The following is a 25,837-nucleotide window of genomic DNA, read 5'->3' as shown; positions in this document are numbered from 1 at the left end:
GGTCCGAACGAGGCCTGGGGAGGAGAGGGAATTGTCCATTTTTATTGTTTTAGAATCTTAAAATTAAATTGTTTCCTTCTCCGTGTATCGTCCTCAGACCCGCCCAAAATTACGTCAATGCGCCTGGTTGAGCGGGACTCCACCAGTTTGTCTCTCTCCTGGGACGTTTTCCCTCGTCCACGGGTCCAATCCCAGCCAATCCGCTACGAACTCGCCTACCGCAAAAAGGTGTGGAAACTTTTTAAGCCCTGTGTCCAGAAATGGGGTCCAACTGACCCCACACACGTGAAACTTGTATCATCTTCCACAGCCCTGTACGTTTGCCTCAGTCCTCGCACACACAAGGGTTAATAGACCGTGAGAGCACACAAACATTAAAGAGCTTAACTTCATGTTTACATTTAGTCCACATGGCATGATTAAAGCTATTTGGAAATGCATTTTGCATTTCATTTTAATGGACATGCAATTTGAATGAGTCTCCGATGACTACTTAAAAAAAAGAGGCTGTTTTAATAGGTGCTGCTTTAACGCTGGGGCTATTGGTGGGCTTTTCTCTTTTTCCTAGGACAATAAAATCGACGTAACTACCTACGTGGTGCTGAAGCTGGAGAAAAACTCTGTGCAGATCAGTGATCTCTCCCCAGGCACAGCCTACCTGGTCAAGGTCCAGGCCCTGGGTGATGACGGCAACCAAGGAGTTTCCAGCTTGGAGGAACAATTTGAGACGCTGTCTGAAGGTGCAGGGAGAAACCGCTCTAGGAAAAACTTACTGGCTTTGTTTGGGAATCGTCTCACTGGTTTATTTTTCTTGCAGGTCACCTCAACAAGACTGCTGTTATCCTTGCTGGGGTGGTTGCAGGAGTAGTCACGCTGCTCATTCTGATCGTCATCGTTTTCCTGCACAGACGGTGAGTAAGTGGCCCGCTCCGCCGCTTTCCCTCCTTCTTATTCTGTCCCGATAATCTGTCACAACACGACATCCTCCGCTGCCTTCCTCTCTCATTCTTCTGCTTTTCCTTTGTGGGGCCTCCAAATGGCCTTTGCATTCACTCTCTCCTCACCTCTTTCTTTCACTCTTCCTTTAGCAAACCGTCGTTTTCTCTTTATCTGGACGTGTGTGCCAGCACTCACCGGGGAGGAATTTCTGCTGAGCGTGTCTTGTCATTGCGCAACGGTTGCAATCTACCAAGTGTTGGGAGCCTTTGAAAGGAAATCAGACATGAGTGGCACATTGTTGTCGACAAGAGGCGCTCGCTTCTTTTTTGTACGAAGCCGTGGGTGCTTTGTGAGGGTGACCCGGGCCTGTACTGTAGCAGATTGTAGCCACCTCTTTCCCGCCTGCTGGCTGTCAGCCTTTGAATTGGCTCAGCAAATACAGCCTATCGCCAGGGCTTTGGGAAAGAAACACTTCTGCCTGAATGAATGCATTGCAACTAGGCCTGTCACGATAACAAATTTTGCTGGACGATTAATTGTCTAAAAAATTATTGTGATAAACGATAATATTGTTTCAAGACCTTTTGACACTGATTTAATGGAAATGACTAATAATACACGCGCTTTCCTGATAGATGCACCTTATTTTCAAAAGAACACATAACACTGGAGCCGATAAACTAACTAAACAAAACAACCAAAAATAAAATGGATTCTCAGTCTCCATTAACAAAAACGTACTTGAATAAAAACTAAACAACATAAAGCCAAATTAATACTGCATTCAACCAAAAAAGTGCAGATTATAAAGTCTGTATACTATATAACTTCAGTAATCACTAGATTTAAATAGAGAAGACGGGCACATCCGACTCCCTAATGCAATAGTTCACACTACACCATTTCTTCCCCCTATTTTCCCCTTATGACAATCTTGGAACGTTTCCCGATCTAACCGATCATCCTGCAGTGTGTGGTGTGTTACGGTAGATCGTCGTGGTTGCTCCGATCTAAATCAGGGGTTTTCCCCGACTGGGAGTTTAACGCTGAATGTGGCAGGTAGCCAATCAGAAAGCGCGTGTCAAATAAATAAACCAAGCGCTAATTGAAAAACCTGGCCTTCTTCACAAAATGTAAACATAAATGGAGTGGCGTAATATTTTAGCGGTTGTAAGATTGCTTTTTTTTTCTTTTATCTTTGACTTTGATCCAGAATGCTCTGCCCTATATTCGGTTCTGGTTTTGGAGGGGTCTCCGGTCCACTTGCATTCACATAAATAAATCGCACCAGAGTTCACTTGAGCCGAACCGAGACCTGGGTTTTTAGGCGGACCAGAGTTTGATTACACATTCACACCTCCCCACACACACACTGGACATTCTAGAGAAACAAACTAAAGTTTGATTAAAGTGGATTAAAGAAGGCTGGTGGGAATGCACTCGTAGTCTTCCCACAGATTAGTTACTTTGACTGAACCAATCTAACACAAGAATATGCTTTGATTTAAACCCTTTTGTTATGATTCTCTGCAACATCCTCAAGATATTTTCCCAACTCTGAGAGGTTTGCAGTTCTGCCCAGTGCAGCTTCCTCGTTCCCTCTGAAAATAAGCATTCAAACAACATCTTGTTGCTGCCGCCGTGTTTGGTACTTGGGATCTTGCGTTTAGGATGATGTGCACTGTCAATTTTCTGATAAGCCTTGTAATATGTATCGAGTACAAAATGTTTAATTTTAATTTCTTATCTGACATAAGTACCTAAATCCAGATGTCTGCTGCATCACCTACATACGGCTTTATATTTATCTGCAAATTTATATTTTACCTGTGTGTTCCTTGATCCTTGTGATCAAACAAACCTGACAGCATCGCTTTCCTTTAACCTCATTCTTATCTATGTTGGTCAAGCAAATAACAAATCACAATAAAATCTCTTTGACATATGGTTGTATCCTGACAAAATGTGTAAAAGTTCAAAGGTTTGATTTAAAAACTGTTTTTTTTTTATTTATTCAGAAACAGAAACACACATACCAGGCAAGGACCAGAGGACACCTACTTTTCAAGCCCCGGTATAACAAAACAAACAAAAAAATTAAATTCTTGATCTCTCTTTTTTTTCATTTAATTATATTTGTCTTCCTCATTTGTTAACATGCAACCATCTCCCTGTGGCTTGCAGAGCAATTAAAACCACTAAAGACGTATGTGGATCCACATACGTACGAGGACCCCAACGTAGCCGTCCTCAAGTTTGCCACTGAAATCCACCCGAGCCACATAAGCAAACAGAAAGTCATCGGAGCTGGTGAGTGACAACCCTGCAGAGTTAATCTGCTGTGGGGCTTAGCTTTAAAATCTTGAAAGGTCTTTCCATTTGCACCCCTCTTGTCCCTGAAAATATTCACTGTTTGTACTGCACATTTTCCACAGCTTAACAGGCTAATGGGTGGTTTTTACTTTGCTGAGATTAGGATCTATCTGGCTTTTTTTTTCTTTTCTTTTTTTCTCACCCGACAAGTTGAGAGATCTTTTTCTTCTGCGGTTAATTCTTGGCGGTGACATCTTTATGCTTTGGCCCAAGATGACTTGAACATTGCACAACAGAAATGGCTGCAGACACACAGTATTGGAAGAACATCACAACACCTTCCTGGGGCTTGCTTCTCCGCTCCCATTGAGGATGCGTTCGTTCAAGTGCAACCACCTTTAGCCTTTGAGCCAACGGTCCGTTTGAGCCCCCCTCACCCACTCCAGCTCCCACGACCAAATGTCCCCTTTCCTTCTCGTGTGACAGCTGATTCCCATGCTCCTACACAACAGGTCCTCAACTATTTACACAATGTTGCGTCTTTTGTTCTTCTCTCTCTCTCTCTCTCTCTCTCTCTTACTCTCTCTCTCTCAACACCGAGCCAGAACACACCTCGGTGGGAGCGCCTCAGGCAAAACAGCCGCAGAGACTTCCCTATTTCTTTTTGTTGCTCTGCCAAGCCCTGTGGCTAGAAACTTAAGAGAACCCAACGCAAAAATATATATACAGACACATCAAATATCTTTTCTAAGTCAGCTGTGCAAATTATGATTTTTTTATTTTTATCTTTTTCCCCCACCTACAGGCGAGTTCGGTGAAGTTTACAGAGGCACCCTGAAAGCGCCTGGGAAGAAAGAGGTGGCGGTGGCGATAAAGACGCTGAAGCCCGGATACACAGAGAAGCAGAGGCAGGATTTTCTGAGCGAAGCCTCCATCATGGGACAGTTTTCCCACCAGAACATCATCCGTCTGGAGGGAGTGGTGACCAAATGTGAGACTTTTTCTCCACTTTATGTTTTTTTTCTGCGTATCTGTTGTAGATCAGTTTGGGCTTATGGTTTGTTCTGCTTCTGCGCAGTTAAACATGCGATGATTGTGACTGAATTCATGGAGAATGGAGCACTGGATAGATACCTGAGAGTAAGACCAATATGTTCTTCAAGTTGCTTTTTAGACATATTGTGATTTTTTTTCTCATGTTTTCTGAGAGTATTTACAGTAGTTATGTAAAAAAGAAAAAAAAATCTCTAACTTATTTTTGCATCAGGACCATGATGGGGAGTTCTCGTCTCACCAGTTGGTGGGAATGATGCGTGGCATCGCCGCAGGCATGAAGTACCTTTCTGAAATGAGCTACGTTCACCGTGACCTGGCTGCCCGCAACATCCTGGTCAACACAGCCCTGGAGTGTAAAGTTTCAGACTTTGGCCTTTCCCGGGTGCTTGAGGACGACCCTGAGGGGACCTACACCACCAGCGTAAGCACCTGCTTTGATTTTCTGGGAGCTTTGTGGAGTAAAATTCACTTCGGTTTGGTGTTTTCTTTGGTCTCCATGATGGTGTTTGTTTACGAATGTTTTCTAATAAATCTCTGAGGCTCGCAAATGATAAATAATTTATTGTTATTTATTATAAATAATGAAATAGTTGACTCATGAGGGCAATTGGTTACACAATTCATAGAACATCACCTTCCCAGTATTTTTGTTTTTCCATTCTGATCTCAGTATTTAAATATCTATCCATTAGATAGTACAAACATCTGCTAGTGTACAAATCATGTAATTACTACAGTAACTACATATAGTAACTACTATATGTAGTACATAATTATATGCATAGTAAAGCAGTATAAATTTGTCAGATTTATTTATTAAGCACTTTTGAAACTGTTGAAACTGCACAAGTGCTGTAAAGAAGTCAATAAATATACTATAACTAATAAATATACAATAACAACTTTATCCCAGTAAAGGGCAATTGAGTTCACAGCACTCTGGTCAACATAACAAAAGATAAGAAAATATGAACAATCTCATTCAGCCATTTCAGCTTCAGAGCAACATCAGTGCAAAAATAACTAAAAGTAAAAAAAAAAATAAAAAATTTAAAATGGGGCAAGCTCTTTGGCTGCTGGGTAACAGGATTTAAAAGCCCAATTCTTGAAGGAATAAAGGAGTTATAGTCACGGTGTGATCAATGAGAAACGTTAGAGAGGCACTGAATTATGGTTTTTGTAAGCATTTACGTGGATCTTTAGGTTTTTTACTCCCCTCTCTGACTCGATGGTTTTCCTTGAACAGGGAGGTAAGATCCCCATCCGCTGGACGGCCCCGGAGGCAATAGCCTACAGGAAGTTCACCTCGGCAAGTGATGTGTGGAGTTTCGGCATTGTCATGTGGGAGGTCATGGCGTTTGGGGAACGGCCTTACTGGGACATGAGCAACCACGAGGTTTGTCTTCATTTCTCAACTATTTTACTCAGGGGATCATTGGAAAAATGTAACAATTTACCAAAAAATTAATACAAAAAAATACCGTCTGCAGGTGATGAAGGCCATCAATGAGGCGTTCAGGCTGCCAGCGCCCATGGACTGTCCGTCGGCCGTCTACCAGCTGATGCTTCAGTGCTGGCTTCAGGATCGCGCCAAGAGGCCGCGTTTCGGAGACATCGTCAGTCTGCTGGACAAGCTCCTGCGCAGCCCAGACTCACTAAAGACCATCGCAGACTTTGATCCACGGTAAAACAAACGAAAAGAAAAAAAAAAAACAATTATACCAGGCAAACTGCCTTTAATAGATGTTTTTTCTGGTACGGATTCAGTCCCGAGTGTCTGAAGTTCTTTGAAACCAACGTCCTTCAAAAAACTACCAATCAGGATTTTGTCTGAGTTTTAGTTTGTGATGAATAATAAATTATATTAATATATAAAGAAAATTGGGAATTTATGGAACTACATGTAAAAATAACACTAAAGTAGTTCAAATTGGGTGAGGCTGCAGAGTAAAAAAAGTAAAATCACGGTACACGTGTCCCTTTTGTTTCTGATTCTGTGAGTGAAAGCATGTTTCTCCTTTTGAGACAGAGCACAGACACCAAAGACGGTGAGAAAGAACAAAGAGATGTCATCCCCATATCTTAATCACCTCTTACCCCGACTCCCTCAACCGGTTTTTTTTTTTGTTTTGTTTTATCACCAACTGGTTTCCTGCACAGTAATTACAGACCTCAGTCATCTGTCTCTTGTTGTGGGAAAGCGTGTAAATAATTATCATTAACGTTTAGGTCTGCTCCCTTTCTGTTCCCAGGGTTTCCATCCGCCTGCCCAGCACCAGCGGCTCGGACGGCTCCCCCTTCAGGTCGGTGTCCGAGTGGCTCGAGTCCATCAAGATGAGCCAGTACAGCGAGAACTTCACCCGCGCCGGCGTCGTCACCATGGACCAGGTGCTGCAGATGAAGAATGAGTGAGTTGTCGACAACACATTAACTTCAATATGGACTGTGTTCATTTTTTGAGGTGCATTAAAAAAAAAGAACAAATAAATTAATAAAAAAACAAACATAAAAACAGAAAGTAAGGTACTTATATGTTTGGTTTTATTAGTTAAAACTGCAGTATCTAACTTTAATGAAAAAAAAAACGTTTTTGAATATTTCTTTAAATTATCATTACATTGTAACACTGTACTACAAGAAAAATAATTTACGAAAAAATGAGCTCCTCTGTCGTCTCCCAGTGCTCTCGCTGGCAGAAACACGCCTCTCAGTCAGAAACAACCAATCAGAGCCAGGAGGAGGGTTTTAGTGCTGTCAATCACCTCTTTTCCTTTTTACTCTTTGCTAAGCTAAAGCTGGTTTACCACAACATAGCCTGCCACAAATGCTAAGGCAAGCTAGCATATCCATCTGTAACAGTGGATAAACTTTGTTTTCCCATTAGCACATTGAGCAACGTACAGGAGCTTCATTGACAGCGCTAAGACCCTCCTCCTGGCTCTGATTGGTTATTTTTGACTGATTAGTGTATTTCTGCAGACCACAGTAGCAGCTCAGAAGTTGGAGGAACTTTTCACAGATTATTTGTCTCATGGCATACTGTCACAACATGAGGACATTTTAATAAATATGGGAAAAAGAAAACATATTTTTATTAAAGTCACAAATTGGAGTTTTAAGGAATCTGATTAGCTTAATAATTCAGGTGTGATTAACCTAACTGACCACTAAACAGTATTTTTAAACTGTTTGCAGCTTGAGAAAAATTTCAAATGGAAAATCTAACAGAGTGAAGGAGCGGTGGGCACATTTTGTGGTGGAGTTGTGGTTTCTGTTGCTCTTATTTAGCCGAGCTCTCTCCATTCTCATCCTGCCCTCAGCCCAGACACGCATAGGCCAGCACTTTTGCCGGAGCCCTTAAAAACCACTAGTTTTGCTTGTTTGGGTCAGGAACCTTTTGTGGCTTCTCCAACATTAAAGGAGAGCGGCGTAGACTACAGCCAAGTGGAAAAAGATCGACTAGAAGCTGAAATAGACGGATTTGATCCGAAAGCCTAAAAGGAGACTGAAGAAGTGGGCTTGTGTGCCCCCTAAAGTTTTCACAGCGCAGTTTAAAGGAATTACACCTTCCATGGTTTGTAGGAGTCCTGCAGGAGGCAATTTACCCAAACAGGCGCAACCATTGGTGGATGGAGGGAGTCTATGGTAAAACACATAATTTAAGGTTCCTTTTGAAGAATAATGAAGGCCAGAGAGTTTCTAACCACATGGCTAAAAAGAAGCCACCTTTTTATTTTTTTATTTTACTTTATTTTTTTGCCATTGCACGTGCTTAGGTTTGTAACCATGAGAACAAGACAGGATGAGGTTTAAAAAAATCCCAAACTGTGTTATAAAGAATGTAGGAGCGCTGTAGAAATCCCAGGGCAGGTTTGACTAGTTTATAATTTTAGAGTTTTATGCTTGTCTTGTTCTAAGGTGGTCCTAATACTGATTGTTTTTGTAAATTAGGCTTTTAATATGTCACATTTGATTAATTAATTGCATAAAAACATGAAAAATTATCAAACAATTAATCACATTTTTTTTTTTTTACATAAGTCAGTATGTTTAAATTGTGTTCCTGGTACCTCTGTAAATCTGACATGCAAACAAACAAAGCTGCTTTTCTTGTTTGCTGCAAAAAATGATTTGATGGGACATTAAAAAGATTGCTCTTGTAGGCAAAAAGGAGTTAGCCTATTGGCTAAGCTATTCAACCATAAAATAGCATCTCAGTGCAAAACATGTTGCAGTAAAATGACTCCAGGTTGTTGCTAATGCTAACTTTCCTGCAGTTGGTTAGTAACGGTGCTTACAAAATGCAAACCACTAGCTCACTGCTGCGCTAGCAGCTCCTAACCCACAGCGGAGCCTGCCGTAACTCGCAGAGGTTTGTTACCATGGCTACCGTTGACGTCAGTGACAGATTTTCTATAATGTTATGTTGTTTCTCTGTCATTATCATAGCTGCAGCACAATGGCAACTTTGAACTTGTACGCTCAAGGTTGGTGTGAGCAGCATGTACACAGACATGATTGACAGCGTCATCCTACTGGCTCTGATTGTCTGTGCTTTTCTGCAGATGGCTAAAGGTCCACAGTTTTCACCCAGAAAAATTTTATTTTTAAATGTAATTTTTTCCTCTTCTCAATAAGCAGTAGTTACTACCTCTTGTTGCTCTGTCCTCCCAAAGCACTAGTAGGTGGGTAGGTTCATAGATAGAGCGTCCAACTTAAAACACAGAGCCTCATATCCCGGGCTCGTAATATCCGACTGGATGATACTATGGGATACAAATGAAAAATTAAACAAAAAAACGTAAAAATACTAAATGTCGTGAGATCTCGTGCCACGCAATTTTATTAAGCTCCAAACATGTATGTAACTAACTCTCCTGATCCTCGGGAAGACATCTGCACCACAAAGCCGAGACGAGCCCTTTTGAAGTGCTTGTCGTGCAGCATGGTGTGATTTCTTGTTTCCATCTCAGGGCATCTGGTAGCACTCTCTGGAAACCACCAGTCATTTACGATCCACCCTCTGCTTCCCAGACAAAGTGATTCATGGTCAACGGGGAGAATCCTCGTTAAGTAATTAAAGCTGTAATTAAGGCTTTGACTCCGGGCTGGTGTTTATGCAGGGCTTCTTGCAGGTTTTGCATGTGTGTCTCTTTGCAAAGTGAAACCCCCGCTAATGCCCGTTTTATTGTGGAAGATGAGTTAAACCTTTGGCAGAGAGCGAACTTGGAATGCGCCCCACCTAGCTGGACCGATTTAAAAGCTCAACCTGAATGCGTTCAACTCTAGGCTGGCATTTCATCACCCTAAATGAGTCTGTGATTACTCCAAGACTTTGGGAGGCTGGAAGGATGCATGTGGAAACTGTTGGAATGAGGCCAGGGTGCAAATATGTGCGCAGCTCTTCTTCAACACCGCTCTGTCTCTCCTCCACAGGGACATTAAGAACATCGGCGTGCGACTGCCCGGCCATTTGAAGAGGATAGCTTACAGCATCTTGGGCTTGAAGGACCAGACCAGCACCCTGAGCGTGTTTGCTGTGTGATCCTCCGAATGAAAGGGATGTGAAATTGGACACAGGCAACCCTTTGAACTCCCAGGCTGAGCTGGAGCGTTCTGCGGGGAACGGCACCCAAACGGCAGAACCAGGACAGAAATGTGCCAAGCTTTTGGGCCAAATCAATCAGACTAATTTACTGTACCTTCTAGATTTCCTCTTCTTTTTTTTTTCTTTTTTTTTTTTTTGCCCACAGTGAAACGGAGCACATACCTTCAACAGATGTGTAATGTAGACTTTTGATATTTAAATAGCTATTTTTGTACTATAGTTGTCTTCCGTACCGATGCGATTCGTCGCTCATTCACTTTCGTCCGTTTTCCATTCCTGCTTCAGCTTTATGAAATTGCACCCTGTGTTTGTTACGAAATGAACAGGGAGAACGTTTGTAAGAGCAGCAGAGTCCAGTCAGAGTTCAGATTATGAGTCTCTCACTGATTGGCTCTCAGGAGGATGAAATGAGCTTGAGCTAGTCCAGATTTAGGGTTAAAAAAATAAATAAAACAGGTTGTGAATGTTTCTGCTGGTCCTGTGCAGAAATTAAGCTATGATCTTATGGGTGGTGTTTATATACAAAAAAACTATAAAAAAAATTAAAAAAAACACACACAAAAAAAGACAGGATGATAAGGTACTGTTTTTTTCTTTTTACAAAGCAAGTTTTTTTATTACTATTCCTCTTTTGCAATGAACTGTTACATAAAAACATCAACAAAAACATTTTTATTAGAATCATATAATGTAGCACTTGGAGCGAGTCTCATATTTGTCACATGATTGTAAACATAAACGGGCATTTACAACCAAAAACGGACAAGCTATTTGTCCTCTGAACCATTTTGCATTTTGCCTCTTTTTGTCGAGATTTCGTGCAACAGACCAACACATTGTTTTGTAGTGGAAGGCAAATATATATATAAAAAAAAGAAAAATCATTCCCACAGCATGGTACTGCCTCCTCCATGTATCATGAGGAAAAGTTTTGTATCTATGCCTGAAATTTTTTATTTTATTTTATTTTTTTGTGCTGCCATAGCGACCCGATAGTGCCTACTTTGACCTGATTACTGAGTTCCCTACGTTGTTTGGGGATAAACTGCAAACAGTATTTTATATGACTATCTGACTACAAGTGGTTTTGACTTGCCACACTTCCATTGGAGCAAGATTTTAATGTGTCTGGTAAAAGCTGTCATGTCAACAGATTCTCCTCTCTGGGAGTTGGAGCTCTGCTGCTGGGTTTCCATCCCATTTTGTTTTACGGCCTCATCTCGCTTTAAACCTGGCTCTAACTTCAGCCCAGGCCTGTTTGGTCCGAGTCAAGTCGAGTTCATTCGTTTTCCACATTTCAACAACAAAGGCAGCTCAAAGTACTTTACACCATAGAAACTTAAGTAGCTGATTATGGAACAGGCAATAAAACGCAACATTTTGCCATCATCCAAATCATGAAGCAAATGTACATTAAATAATCAATGTTCCAGTTGTCGTGGATCGGAGGCAGCTCTGAACAGGTCGGTTTTTAGCTTTGACTTAAATGAACTCATTGTTGTTTGCAGTGCCGTTGGCTGGATTTTATTTAGAAACATCAGAGTAAAAGGGGGGTTCAAAGAGTTTTAAAACTTTCCATTGGTCTTCCATTTTGTGACGATGTACGGCTTTGTGTTGGTCTGTCACGTAAAAAAAAACCCCAACCTAATACTTGTGATTTTGTGTTTTGTAATTTGCAAAAATGTGAAAAAGTTCAAGGATATTAATCGCAAGGCACTGTGTATATGAAAGTCAAGACTTTTTTGTAATTGAAACAAGTGGGTTTTCTTCAAAACTTGTCAAAAAATAAGTGAGAGTCAAGAAAAATACTCACCAAAAAAACAAAAAACCGCTGAGAGATCTCAGCTATAATCTTTTTTTGCAGTTTCACCATTTTGCAAGCGTCCTTATTAACATTCAATTGAGTGAGTTATTCTCAGATTTAAATGAAATGCTTTAAGAATGAGCTGCTCGACTCATTCCAGACTTTTCAAAGTGCCTGTTTGTGGAAGATGAACACCAGTCTGCCTACTCCTCTTTACATAAAGCGGCTCTTCTGTGTAGCGAGTAGTTTGTAGTTGAAACCCCCCCAGTGCTCTTAATCCATGACTGCAAATCTTGTGTGTTACTGATGTACACCTTCTTTTACTTGAATTTTTACCTTGTCGTTAAATGAGTGATTCTGTTGTAGCTCACAAACAAATGGGATTTTTTTTGTCGTCGTTTGTTTTGTTTTTTTAAAGGGATTTATTTTTTGTTAATATCTGGGTTTATTGGTTGGAGTTGCATTTTGTAAATTTTGTACAATATCCAGTATCAATCATATTTTCAGACTGCTTTTTTTTGTGTGTGTGTGTGTGTGTGTGTGTGTGAGAGAGAGTTTTTTTTGTTCTATGCTCATGACTTCCCAAACCTTCCTTCATCTATGAGCAAACCCCTCCTTCCTTTGCAAATTCTTCCTTTTTTGTCTGCTGTTTTATGCTGTATTTAATAGTGTATTTATTTTTGAACTGTTATTTATTTATCCTGATAAACACTGAGCTGGGTTTGTAATTGGAGGTTGCTCATTAAGCCTTAATTAAAAGAAAGAAAAACACAAACAAAGCCATTTCCTTCCTCTTTTTTCCATTTCTGATCTGTTCATGCCTGTGATTGCATTCTTGGCGAATAAATAAAGTCTTAAGCTGAATTCATCAAAGGCTGTTGTATAACTGTTTGCCTGCAGGGCGGACTAAAGGCTTGTTTGTTGTATTCACGGTGCCAGGATGTTTATGCTTCCACCTAGACTTGCCTACAACACAGCTGAGTGATTTTAACTCTGAAGACGGAATCTGATGTAAACATGCAAGAGCTTCGTTACGTCCTGAAAATGAAACAATCTCACCATGCAGTTTCACACAGGCATCCAGACAGACGACCTGTGCAGCGGCTCTGATGCTGCTGCAACCGGTTTGAATGGTCTGACATTAACAGCAACATATTTCAATAACTAGCACTAAAAACTTTGTATTTCTATTCAGTATTCAAAATGTAAGAGCAAGTGTATAATTTCAATATGTGTTGGTGATTAGTGTGGATTTGCTGAGAAACTGATCTTTTTACTTTTAAAATGAGGGGGAAAAAAGAGATTTTCTCTTCAAAGCCCTTTAATGAAGTCTGGAACACACTTTCTTAAATTAATACTTAAAATATATATTTAAAAAAACAGGTAATCTTATAAAAACTTATGTTTTGACAAAAATAACTTTCATTTTGTGGGGGAAATGTTTTTTCTCGTTGCCGTTTCATCAGTATTGTACGGTATAGAATGTTATTCAAAATAATTCATGAAACACGAGAGTTAAATATTTTAAAGATACGATTCATTTTTGAAAGGTTACCTAAATTCAGTTTTTATTTCATATATCAATAATGTGCAGCTTCCTTTACAAAACAATACACTGTGAAGTGTTGTGGCTTTTATTTTGAAAAATATATTTAAGCCGTATATATATATATATATATATATATACTTAAATTATATATAAGTATATATAATATATATTTATATATATTATATATACCCGTAAAGGGCAACATAAATCCTGTTTTATGCAGAACTACATTTTTAATAATAATAATAATAATGTTGTGGCACATGAACTAATCTAAGTCCAAATTAATCCTCACTGGTTGAGATCATGTAGAGATTTAAAACTTAAGCCATTTACAATCAGTTATTTAAAAATATCCTTGAGGTTACACAGAGTGTGAAATTGAAGCCCACATGAAGGAATGTGTCAAGGAAGAGTATTTTGAAGTGTGTCATGTTTGAAGTAAATCAGATACTTTAAGCAGATTTCTCATGAAATCAGAGATAACCGTCGCCTCCTTAATGAAAAGATCCAGAGAATCTGATCTAGAGATGGATTTGTTTGAAAACTCTCTGACTCAGCCTCGTCTTCGTCCGCTCGACTCGAGCTTCTTGTCCCGTCGGTATTTTCTTACTGGGTTCCCAGGCCTTTTTAAAACTGTCTCAGTGAGAAAGAAACCCCTTTCAGAACTGGCGGATCTCCAGAACCTGTGACTAATTTAACTGGAACATTTCAATTGTAAACAGGATTTATTTAAGGCGTTGTTTTCAGGTACGGATGAGTCATGGAGCATAAAGCCCGATGGTCTGTTGTGACTAATGCTGCTTTTTTAATCTAAAGGGTTAAAAGTCATGCCAGAACACATCGCAGCTATTTATCCTTATGTAAGATTGTATTTTCTCTTGTAGCAGCTACATGGGGGACGTGAGGCGTTTATTTTCTAAATAATCCAAAAGGAATGCATCTGTTTGAGTGTGTGTGAATAGGAGACGGAAGGTTTTGAAAGATTATTACCTTTTTTGTGTGTTGGGTTGTCTTTCCTTTCCTGTAAGATGAAGTCCTTTCTGTTTCCTTCACTTCTTGTTAAAATGGCCAAGAAATGACTTCATTAGTTTATCATTCTGGATGCAAAGATGAATTTAATTCATCCAAATAATCTACGACAAACTACTTGTCATTCAGAAGCATTGCTCTCAGGTTTGCAGGAAAACAAATTTCAAGCAATCGTCACAAAAATATATGTGCTAAAGCATTTTATATATATACACAGTATATATATATATATATATATATATATATATATATATATATATATATATATATATATATATATATATGGCTCACTGGATGGATGGACTTCTTATCACTGCAAGCTAATAATCACCAATATTTAAGCAAGTCAGAAATGCTGAATGTTGGAAACTACGGATCACCCTTACAATAAAACAAAAATATTTTCCTTTTGTTATGAGTGCATTTTCACAATATGTAATAAACGAAAAAAAAGCTGCAGAAGTTAAGCATATGCAGGACTATGCAAGGAGATGTGAAGAAGACTTCTCCTTGTTAAAATTTTATTTTGCTTTGAGAGAAATTAGATTATGACATTTTATATGTAAGCAAAACTTTACTATGTCAGGCTATTGTTTTTTTTTGTTTGTTTTAGCTCAGTAAAATTCAAAAGTACTTGGGAAATTTAATGTTGTGGCAACTCATATACAACTCTCTCTTCAAAGAGTTGTTGTAGATGCTAATGGCTGTGGCAGGGAGGAACTCCTGCTGCGGTCTGTATTGGTGTCTGTGAAGAAGCCTTGCACTGAAGAGACTGCTGTTGTGACTGTCTGATGAAGAGTCCGTAATGTCCTTCATTTTATGAGGAATCTTCTTCCAGAGGTCCCAGAACAGAACAGCCTTTGTTTTTCTGTGGTCATTGACTCTGATGCTGCAAACACAACAGACGGTGGCAAAAGAGATTGCACTCTCCACAACAGATGGGCTGCAAACACTGAAAAACCTAAAGTAAAGTTTACTCTGTCCCTTCTTGTGCAATATGTTGATCATGTCTAAGGTGTAATGATTCTACCCAAAACTCAGGAAGAGTGATAAGACGTTCGTTCACTGGCAAGCTACAAAGTGCGACGTAATCGACAGATTCTCCTTTGTGGCTGCTCTCTAGCCAGGCTCTGCAGAGCAAACAAGAAGCTGAGTGGCTTGTTAAACAAACTGGGAACATTCCAGGAGCAGGAAGTAAGAGATAACCCAGGTGGTTTCCCAGGAACTCCTCCTCAGTGAATCGGACCACGGGAAACCTGCAACTTTGGACATGTTAACTGCAGAGGAAAACCAGACAGTCCATTTACAGAGGATGATTGCTGCACCCACAAGAAGACTCTACATGTGGAAAACTGGAAATGATGGTGCAACTGCATGGAAAAACTCTGGCAATGGGGTAAGTCAAAGAGCAAAACATAGGAGCATCAATGATTACAATGTCCACATCGAATCCAATATTCGATGGTCACAGAAAAAAATCCAAGTCAGCAACACAGCAGGCAGACAAGGCAGAACAAATCCAGAATCTGAGAGGCGGTAATCAGGGAGCGGGTAGATGAAGCAAAGTTTAGCTAGAAGTGACGGTCAGGATGCAGAAAACAGGTCGAAAACGCTCACCAACATTGACTTGGAACTAGAGTTTAGATTTATGGCTCAAAATTCAGGCCAGGATTGTTTGCTCAATGGTCAGGTTGGGTTGGGCCAGGGCTCCTGTGGCAGGTTTAACAAGCCTGCAATACATACAGTACAGAGAAAACCACACAAGAATGCACAGCATAAAGGTGTGGTTAATGTAATTAACCTACTTATAGGTAGACTAAGTACTCCTTCACTATACTTATTACAAGTAGTGAGTGGAGGAGTAGACAGTTTAACCTGTCGAGGAAATAAAGAAAGTAAGCATTGTTACCACAAGACAAAAAGCTAAAAACAGGAGAAGTTACACTGCCTACTTAAATGGTGGCGTTACAACGAAGGCAGTAGGATCTTAACTTAAATGATATGTCGGGTTTACTTTGGGCCTGTAATTAAAGTTGATCAGTCAAGTTGGATCAGGATGCCAATGGGCTCAAGCCAGGTTGTGTTGGGTTGGTTTTAGACCCGATCTAAACTCTACTTGGAGCTACTTCAGGTTTGAGACACGGACGATGACAGCAGTGAGTGAGTGCAGAGCAGGAGTTTACACAGGCAGCAGCACAGAAGGCAGCAATCAGCGGCTAACCGGAGCGGGAGGGGCAGAGCAAAGGTGCAACACGAAACACGACAGGAACAAGGAAGTCGTGTCACGGGGTAGGTATTTTTCTCATGTCACTGAACCTCTGAAACACATGGAAGTTACTTATTTTACTCCAAACCCCTGACAGGAATGTGGTACTTAAGCCAACACGTTAGCATCATCTGCTTTACTTGCACCGAGTTAAATGTCATATTTCAAGAATCACACTTGCTGGAAGCTGAGATAAAATGGAACTTCACAGGAATCCAGCAGGTTTGTACACGCCACGCTCTCCTTCCCGTCTTTACCTTGACTCAGTCTGGTGGCCTTATCTCCCCACCGCCCCGTGACCTCCTGACAGGGAAATCTCTGCTGCCTTGTGTTCTGAATAATCATCAACTCTCACAGATTGGTGCGACTTACCCAGCCTTCAACGAACGTCTCTAGATAAGAGCAACACACTACAAGGAGGATCGTCAACATGGAACGATTGAACCAATCGGCTACGTGTGGCAAGGAAACATGGCCTTCGCATGGGAACTTGTTGGATTTGCCACTGAGTGTCTTGTGAGCCTTCGTCCTTGACTTCCAGCTGGCTGTGTGTGTGTGTGTGTGTGTGTGTGTGTGTGTGCGTGCGTGTGTGTGTGTGTGTGTGTGTGTGTGTGTGCGTGTGCGTGTGCGTGTGTGTGTGTGTGTGTGTGCGTGTGCGTGTGTGTGTGTGTGTGTGTGTGTTCTTGCCTCTGTTAAACCAATAGGATGCCCAAAAATAGTCCTGGCTTTATGTGGCGACTGTAAACTGAGAAAGCCTTCCACTATTTTCCATCTCCAACCATCCATTGCTCTTAATGTTTCACAGCACGTGAATTTTTTTTTTACTCTCCTCTTCCATCCACGATGGAAAAACAGGAGCAGCTCAGTTCAACTGATGATTGGCCCTGCTAGGATTTATGCAAATCCCCATCCGAGTGCATCAAAGCGGAGTTTGGTTTACGTCTGTGTCTTCGCCCTGTAATGGGATTATCCTCGCTCCACAGAGGCTCAATGTGTTGAAGTTTGCATCTTGTCATTAGTACTGTAAATGACAGAGGAACACGGGGAGGAAGAGAGAAAGAGCAGGAGGGGAGATGGAAGTCTGGTGGTGATGGTGGGAGTAGGGAGAGAGAAAAAGAGAAAGAGGGGGGTTAGCTGGAGATTTGAGCCATACCAGAGCTTTACAGCAGGCCACAATAGCATGTGTGGTGATTGTGTTGAAGGCTTGGCGTCCGGGGCCGAGCTTCCCCCTCTGTAGACCGTTGTATGTGGGGGCCCGCGGCTTTTCCCTCCTTCTTGTGGCCTGTTAGATGTCTTTGTTCCCCATGGCGGAGGCCAATTGAGAGAAGAAATAAGGGAAAAGGGAAAACATTACCACAGCATCGCTCGTGTATGACCTCTCCCTACACCCCTGCCCTTGGGTGTTTTTTTTTTTTTACATGTTTTATTCTTTTCTATGTTATGTCCTTTTGGCAACCCTCAGTGTCACGCGCGGGTCTACGAACTGGCAAAAGCTCAGGAATCTACATCCTTGCTAATTTTAGCGTTGGGTTCCTGACCAGAAAACACATCCTCCAATTTCTGTCTATATCGGTCCTCCTGCATGCGTCTTTCCGTTCCCGTCTCTCTTGCAAGAAGCCTGAGGCCTTTTTTCTTTTGCAGATTATTCTGCGAACTAACTCTCCTCCGAGACCCTTCGTTTTCTGAATTTCACCGTATTCTCGAGATGAGGCACGGCGTTCTTTCTACGTCCTGATCTGAGAACCCGAGAGGCAGCCGAAAGCTCCTCTCCAGGCCCTGGTCTGTAAAAAAGCAAAACAAACTGAAGCCGTACTGTAATAAACTTCTCAAATAATATAATAGGGAGAAAAATAATCATTCCCAGCATCAGGCACTTCCCTCAGCGTGCCTGTCGAGAGCTGTTTGATGTCACCACAGACGACATGAGGGGGAGCGGAGAGCCGTAACACAAGCTGCTGTTGACACAAGCTTTGTCTCCCTGCAGACAGTTTGTATATTTTAAAAGCGTCCGCCTAACTCGCTCCATATTATTGCTGATGTCACCCGACGCTTTAAAAGTCCCACAGACACTGCCACACAGGAGACGGCTCGCAGTGACGCTCAGGTTCTCCGGAGGCTTCGAACAAGAAGATTATCGGCGGGTTTCTGTTCGAGTTATCTTTGTTAAATGACCACAAAGAGCTGGAAGTCTTTACAAATCACCAGGAATGCTGTGTTGAAGAAATAAATGTGCAAGAAATTGAATTAAACTATTTAAGACAAAAATATTTCCTGTTGAAAATGAGAAATGTTCATATATCAAAAAGGAAATGTAACAAGAAGAAGGCACCTTAAGTCATTGAAAAGGGACTGAGCCTTCAAAATGGAAAACATAAGAGAACATAAAATTCAGGTGAGTCAAATGCAGGTGGATCAAGAAAATAACTGCTCACCTAAAGTTGTTTAGATTGATAATTAAAAATTTGAAACAATTGGGAGCTTTGATCAAGGCTGGACAACAACAACACATTTTAAAAAAAAAATTATTTCCTTTATTTAACCAGGTAAACTCCGTTGAGATCCAGATCTCATTTTCAAGAGGGACCTGGGCACATTTAGGCACCATGTACTGCCAGAATGATGGAAGGTTAAAAAAAATCTAGAAACATTGCAGTTAGAGAAATACAACCCATTTTCAGTGTAAGTTTGAATAAATACTGTGGATTAAAATATACTTTTATCACACATTTACAGGTGGTGCTATTAAAAATACAGAAGGCACTGCAGCTGTTTTAATGAGTTATATGTGAAACACGTAAAAACAAGAAAACAGATAATGTTTCAGCTGTTTTGTTAGTGGTAAAAATAATGTTGGCATCAAAACCGCTTTCAAAATAACACCATAATGTACAATTTGTATGTTTTTGGCTTTTGTTTTGAATAGACATGTAATACATTTGATTTAACATTTGATTTTCATGTGTGGAGTTTTTTTTTCTTTCTTTTTTTGAAGAAAAAGTAAAAAGATGTACATGCTTTACTTTTACTGTTTTAACTAAACATAGATTTGGATTTTATATTGTAATGGGAAAAAAAGAAAAGTAAAAACAGAAAGGTGAAAAAAAATTTAAAAAAAAGAACAAAAAAAAGAAAACAAACATAAGAAAGAAAAAAAATGAAACAAAAGAGAAGACGAAAGAGGAAAAAAAAAACTATTGGAAATCTTTGGGTACCTAATGGGATTTTTGCCTGGCAGAATCACAACAACAAAAAGAAAAATAACAAATTATGCACATGGATTTTGTATTTTCTTTTACTTTGAATATTTTATGTTTCAACTGTAGTTGAAAATTAGAAAGACCAGAAAAAAAAGGATATAGACAGAAAAACAAAACCAAAAGAGAAAAAGGAAAAAAGAAACAAAAAAGGACAAAAGCTAAAACAAGGAAACCATTTAATCACAGGACTCTCATGACTACCTGCAGACATTATGAAAGTCTTAATCTGATGTTTCTAACACATCTATTTATTTTTTTAGGAAGATGTGTGAGTAAATGACAGACATTGAGAAGTCTGAAAGCTTGAGACATAATCCAAGACAGAAACGGAGCGCCAAAAATGTGTCAGAACTGAAAACCAAAGAAAAGACAGATCCTCCAGCAGCAGAACAAAGATAACAAAGACAAGGAAAACAAACATATCTCTATTTTGCACTGAAATGTCTGAATACCTACTTGCTGGCTGAGACGGTTGAATGACAACTTTCTGTCTATATAAACAGATCAGTAGCTTTACTCTGTTCCTGTGAGAAGTTCACCGCTCCAGTGTTAAAACAAAAAGTCTCTGAGGAAAAAAAGAATTATTGTTGACAGTTTGTGTGATTAATACCTGGGCTTTTGTCAAGTCCTCTCCAGCCTTGATTTTTTTTTTCCACCGTTTTTTCTTTTTGTTTTTTTTTTTGGACATGTCACCACAAATGTCTGCGGCAGAAAGTGACTTTCTGCAGACGCTACCTGGCGAGCGGCTCTGGAACCAAGTCCAGGAAACGTGTGAATGGTCCATTGTGTGAGCAAAGCAGGTCGCGCTCTGGAGAGCTGACAGAGAGGGATTGAACCTCCTGATGATGATGAAGTTCTTTACCGTCTGCCTTTGTTTTACTTTCCACTTTGTTTGTCAGGGAAGCATAAACATGTACAAAGAGAATAACAGTGATCATCATAGATGAATTGGTGGCCTCCGCCTCCAGGCTCAGCGTACCATAAACACAACTCCGATTTCCACAGCAACTAAATCCAGTTGTGAAAACACATTTTACTCGAAGATGATCCCCCTGCATGCTGCTTGTATGAGCATGCAACTCTTCACATTGTCTTTTTCATGATTTTCTACATGTTTTCATGTGCAGGGGCAGAGTTAGTCTATTTGGGGCCTGGGGCAAACACCCTCATGGGCCCATCGTTTCCACCAGTTTCAATTTCTTTTTTTCTTCGTTAGACTACATGATGTTTATACTCTGTATATGTATTTATTCATTAATTTTCATTTAATGAAAATAAATAATAAATGAACACATATAGATGTAGATGTTAAGGGTCATTTTTGTGTCTTGTAAACTATGAGGAAACTTAAACAGCAGCAGTTATGAAGCGCCTGGTGGAAATGTGAGCTACTTCTCAGTCCAACGCTCCTCAGAGTGGTTGCAAACGGCATAATGAGAAGCATTGTTGTGATGACGAGCTGAGGGCAGCAAGAGCTTCTTAAAGAGACAGAGGCCAAATTTCAAGGCATCAAGTAATGTAGATAAATTTCATTGAAGTAATTTTTGATATATGCCGTATTTTTAATACAGCAGAAAGTAACATAGTTATTTGATTGTGCTACTATGTGGCTAAAAAAAAGACATAATAACACAATTTTTTCAAATTGCTCCAGACCTTTGACCTTCTCTCCAAACCAAATACGGACCTTCAAACATGACATTTGAGAGTTTAAGAAAAAGAAAAAAAGACCCAAAACATTTTATTTACTTTTGGCTCGTGCTTCGGCTTCAGTGTTAATGCTCCCAAATAAGATCTTGAAGTCACAACAGAGTTTTAACACCTTACTTGCTCCACAAAAACAAAAGACAACAACAACAAAATTACTCCCAGCCTTGTTTAATTTTTTTTTCATCTCTGTCTCGCAGCAGGCCGTGTCTCTTTCTCTGCCGCTTTTATGGCTTCTTTCTTCTGCACAGCTATTCTTTGTTTTGCCCCCCTTCCCCACCCTTAGTTTCCGCCTGCCTGCATATGTTTTGGAGGCCATTAATCGTCCCCTGCACAACATGCACCCCAGCAGATAATTACAGTCATTAAACCAATTAGGGAGCACATGGAGGGGAGGCCCTGAGGCCTCACACTCCTGTTCTTCTCTAACGGTACAGCCGAGGTGGTCCGCTGAAGCTTTGGCAAAGCCTTCAAAAAGGAGCAGGGAGTGAATTACTTCAGCCCAGCTTTGGATTAATGCAATTTCCTGTTGGTGTAGCCTTGAAAGACCTTGCCAACTTCGCTGCAGGCCAAGTAACCAGAGCCGTAGGGCAGCAGAAGTTCTATCCCATTTTGAGATTTTTTTTTTTTTTTTTTTTCCGGGGCGTAGCAGCCACTGAGGTTGGTGTCATCAAAATATGCTCTTCTAAAAGTTAAAGAAGATATTTGGGGGCTCCCGCATAAAAAAAAAAAAAAAAAAAAAAGAGGAAAAAAGAGATCCAAAGTGGCAGGAAAGGGAGGGAAGAGCGGTCAATCTGCAGACATGGTTTTCAGCAGAGCCGGTCTATCATGTGATTCAAAGCTAATATTATGGTTCCATTGTGCCTGACACAGTGGGAGTTCTGGCAGAGCAGGACCGTAGCACCGTGGCTCCTTAGCTGTGCAGACGGGTAAAAGTGAGACTTCCCGTCGTCGTCTGCATGTGCAGTCAGACCAGGAGATTCTCACACTTCCAAAAAAAAAACAAAGACTGATGAAACCGTTTTCTGATTAATACAAGAATGCAAGAATGTGTGGAGTGTGTGAATTTTATTGTTTGTTTTTTATTTATTTTATCTTATTTCTATCTCTCTCTTCTCATTATTTCCTCTTTTTTCTTGTATTTATTCATTGGTACATTACTGCAACTTTTCCTCTTGTTTCAGCTTATAATGTCGTGCACGTTCCTACGTCATTTTGAGGTTTTTTTTTGTTTTTTGCCTGAATCATCTTTTTGGGGAAAAAATGACTTAGGCCATTATTATAGGATGTTGGCAATGTGCAATGTATGTAACTGCAAGAGACAAAAGACTGCAACTATAGAAAAGTGTCACTATTTATTTATTTTTTGTTAAAAATTAATAAAAACAGTTTTATTCATTTAAGTTCAAAAGTGAAAAAAAGAAACAGTTTTCTGTTCCATCGCTGCGAAGCAGCACTTGATGCTGGTCTTCTGACCTCTTTCTGGTCGTAAACAGCGGGAGCCATGCAGGTGTTCTCTCCTGACTTATTGACGGCAGGTAAAAGTGGAACGCGCACAGAAAGAAAAACATATTAAATACTTCACGCTAAGGGTTAGATCATGGGGCCCACCCGGCACTTTCAGCCCCGTCGATATGTGATTTTAGAAAATGGATATGAAACGCGATAGGTTCTTAGCCACAAAGGTCACCCTTGGCCATGGGGAGGTAAAGTTTAAGTTTCTCCTCAATTAAATAAGGAAGCGAGATTCTCTAAAGCTTACTGACAGGTTGAGCCTTGTCAATGTAATCCACAGACAAAAGAAATATAGAAATGACATTTCTGTGGCTTTAGTGGCTGTTTAATGGCTTTTCAGCACAAAATACTTTCCAAGCAGTTAGTCTAAGCCAGGATTAAATCTCCCCAGATAAAGAAACAAAAGCATCATGTTTGCTTTGGAGACGTGTGTCTGCGTATCCACCATTTATGCATGGAAACTCTTTCTCGCGCTGCCTTGCATACGTCTTCATAAACCCTCGATGTCTTTCGCATTTTCTCACGTTACAACTAAAAGCCGCATTTTCGTGAGATTTTATTTGATAGATTCAGACAAAGTCCTGGGTAACTGTGGAGTGGAAGGGAAACAATCCACTCTTTTACTTATTTCTTTTATATAAAACATTCAGAAAGTCAAATTCATTTGCATCGCACAAGTCATAAAGAACTTCTCAGAAAAAAAATGGAGGAACAGGAATAGGAGATTCATAACAAACATGTCAAAAGAAGAAAAGTAAAGATGAGAAAAAAAACAACCCTAAATACTGAAAGCAAAGGCTGGCTGTGAACCAGTGGCCACTGGCCGTAATGTGGAGTGTGCAGGGTCTCCCAGTGACTGCATGGATTCTCTCTGGGTACTCTGACTTCCTTCTACAAATAAAACAAGAAAACACTTTTGCATTAAAAATGGTTGTTGTGGTGGACTGCTGACCTCTTCAGGTCTCTGAAAAAGAAACAAAAAAGGAAAAACAGCTAGCATATATTAATAATAAACAGATGAAGTCAAATTTGATCTGAGTCTTCATTTAAGCCTTTCCTGCTCGTCGACGAGATTCTTAAATCTATGCTTTTGCAAACAGAAAGCCTCTGCAGTAATTTAAAGATTGGTGTAATGTGATCCACTTGTTTTTTTTTTTTTGTTTAGTTTTTTTCCCCCCAGTAATCTGGCAGAAGCATTTTGAATAAATGGCAGATATTTAACTGATTCGACTTTATAATTTAGAAACTTGAAATTGGGCCTCTGTCTCTTTAAGAAGCTCCTGCTGACTCTGAGACTCTGTCTTCAGGAAGTCATCACTACACTGTTTCTCTATTGGCCCTTAAACAACATTTTTACCAGAGTTGCACTGAGAAGTAGCTCTTTAATGAGCTCAGCAGATGTGTTTGCTAATTGCCGCTGGCTAGTCTGAAGGAGCTGAGTGTGGGAGGTACAGGGGACGGGCGCTGTATGAGGCAGAAGCTTGGTAGTTTGGACACTACAGGTCCGAGAAGGAGCTGCGGCTTGAAGGGTGCAGCTAGGTTCACCCAGGCTTTTGGACAGCTGAATGGTTGCCGCGGGAGACTAAAGGATTTCTCAAACGTGTTATTTTTGATGAGGGAATAACATTTTAACATGATACTTAAAAAAGTCGATTTCACATATAAGTCTAGGATGTCTGCCAAAGACATATTTCACATATGAGTTGATGTTGACTTTCACACCCAAACAAAAACAAACTGAACAGACGAGAAGCAACTGATTAAGCCTTGGCTGTGCTTTACCCTCAATCAGCCGTCTTCCCAGGGCTGATTGCTGCTGACTGTACGTTCTGCAGCCTCAATGCAGCCAAACCCCGTTGAGCTAAATAATGATTCTCCTGGAGTAAGTACATTTTTGTCAGCTCCCACTCACCAAAGGCAGCAGGTCTGTACAGGGAAATGTCAAGTAGGAAATTTAATGCATGAGGTGGGTCTATAAAAAGCACGGTGGTCTGTCAGCTTGACCTTGTTAACAACACAGAGTTTCTCCCTTCCAGAAAATTAGTTTCCATATTTTGTTTAGACTTGGCCGTCCCTACGCAAACACACAGTGGGGAAAAATGAAAAAACTAAAGTTCCGCAGAAGCCAGAGTTAACTTTGTTTGAGATAAGAAAATGGAGGTAATCACATTTGTTTTCCATCAAAACTTGACAGTCGAAGCAGAAAAAAAAACCAACAAAAAAAACGGTGCCTCGTGAAAACTTTGCAGCAGTGATCCAGCGAAGAAAGGCTTCCAGCTCCTGGAGGACCACAGAGATGATTGTTACTGAATGGTTGTGGCTTCCCTCTGAGGAGCATCACAGACTAACGAGGATGCTCAACATTCCTCCCACTGCCTCTTTGGTCCTCGACGGAAAAAATACAACTGACACACACACAAAAAAAAAAAAACTGCGTCTGATCAATCTCAAGGTTTATTATACATGACGGGGGCTCTAAAATGACCAGAGACTGAGTCACACAGAACAAATTAAGAGCCATTTCAAATGTGCACAGGGTGTTAGGACAGAGTGTCCATAAGACAGAACAGGGACACATGGACGCTTCATGATTAGCTGACAGCATTATGATGGATTGTGCCGGTTTATTCGAAGTGAGAGGCAGTAGTAAACCCAGAGGAGGCTTCTGAACACTTCATTCTGAGTTTACTAAATTATTCATAAAACAATTTTCAAAGCAGTTTATTCTTTGTAAGCCTTTCCCCCCCAAAAAAATAAACTTAAACAGAGCTGAGCTCCTTCAGAAATGTTT

General features: G+C 40.3%; 1 protein-coding gene across 2 annotated transcripts in view; it reads left to right on the top strand.

The window, feature by feature from the left end:
• Positions 1-12,584, top strand: part of epha2b (eph receptor A2 b) — a 30,265-nt gene extending 17,681 nt beyond the window's left edge. The window contains exons 6-17 of one of the 2 annotated variants that reach the window (XM_008413070.2): positions 98-228; positions 569-740; positions 818-911; positions 2,958-3,013; positions 3,124-3,249; positions 4,058-4,243; positions 4,331-4,392; positions 4,520-4,729; positions 5,555-5,704; positions 5,799-5,992; positions 6,561-6,716; positions 9,745-12,584. In XM_008413070.2, coding sequence (XP_008411292.1) covers positions 98-228; positions 569-740; positions 818-911; positions 2,958-3,013; positions 3,124-3,249; positions 4,058-4,243; positions 4,331-4,392; positions 4,520-4,729; positions 5,555-5,704; positions 5,799-5,992; positions 6,561-6,716; positions 9,745-9,853 — 1,646 coding nt within the window. In that variant the 3' untranslated portion in view covers positions 9,854-12,584. Of the gene's footprint in view, positions 1-97; positions 229-568; positions 741-817; positions 912-2,957; positions 3,014-3,123; positions 3,250-4,057; positions 4,393-4,519; positions 4,730-5,554; positions 5,705-5,798; positions 5,993-6,560; positions 6,717-9,744 lie in introns of both variants that reach the window. The other variant, XM_081608779.1, reaches the window with a different exon arrangement.
• The last annotated feature ends 13,253 nt before the right edge of the window (positions 12,585-25,837 follow it).

Source organism: Poecilia reticulata, chromosome 7, assembly GCF_904066995.2.
Source record: "Poecilia reticulata chromosome 7, P_reticulata-male-v2, whole genome shotgun sequence".
Lineage (NCBI taxonomy): Eukaryota > Metazoa > Chordata > Actinopteri > Cyprinodontiformes > Poeciliidae > Poecilia > Poecilia reticulata.
This window is presented reverse-complemented; position numbering and strand designations above follow the sequence as displayed.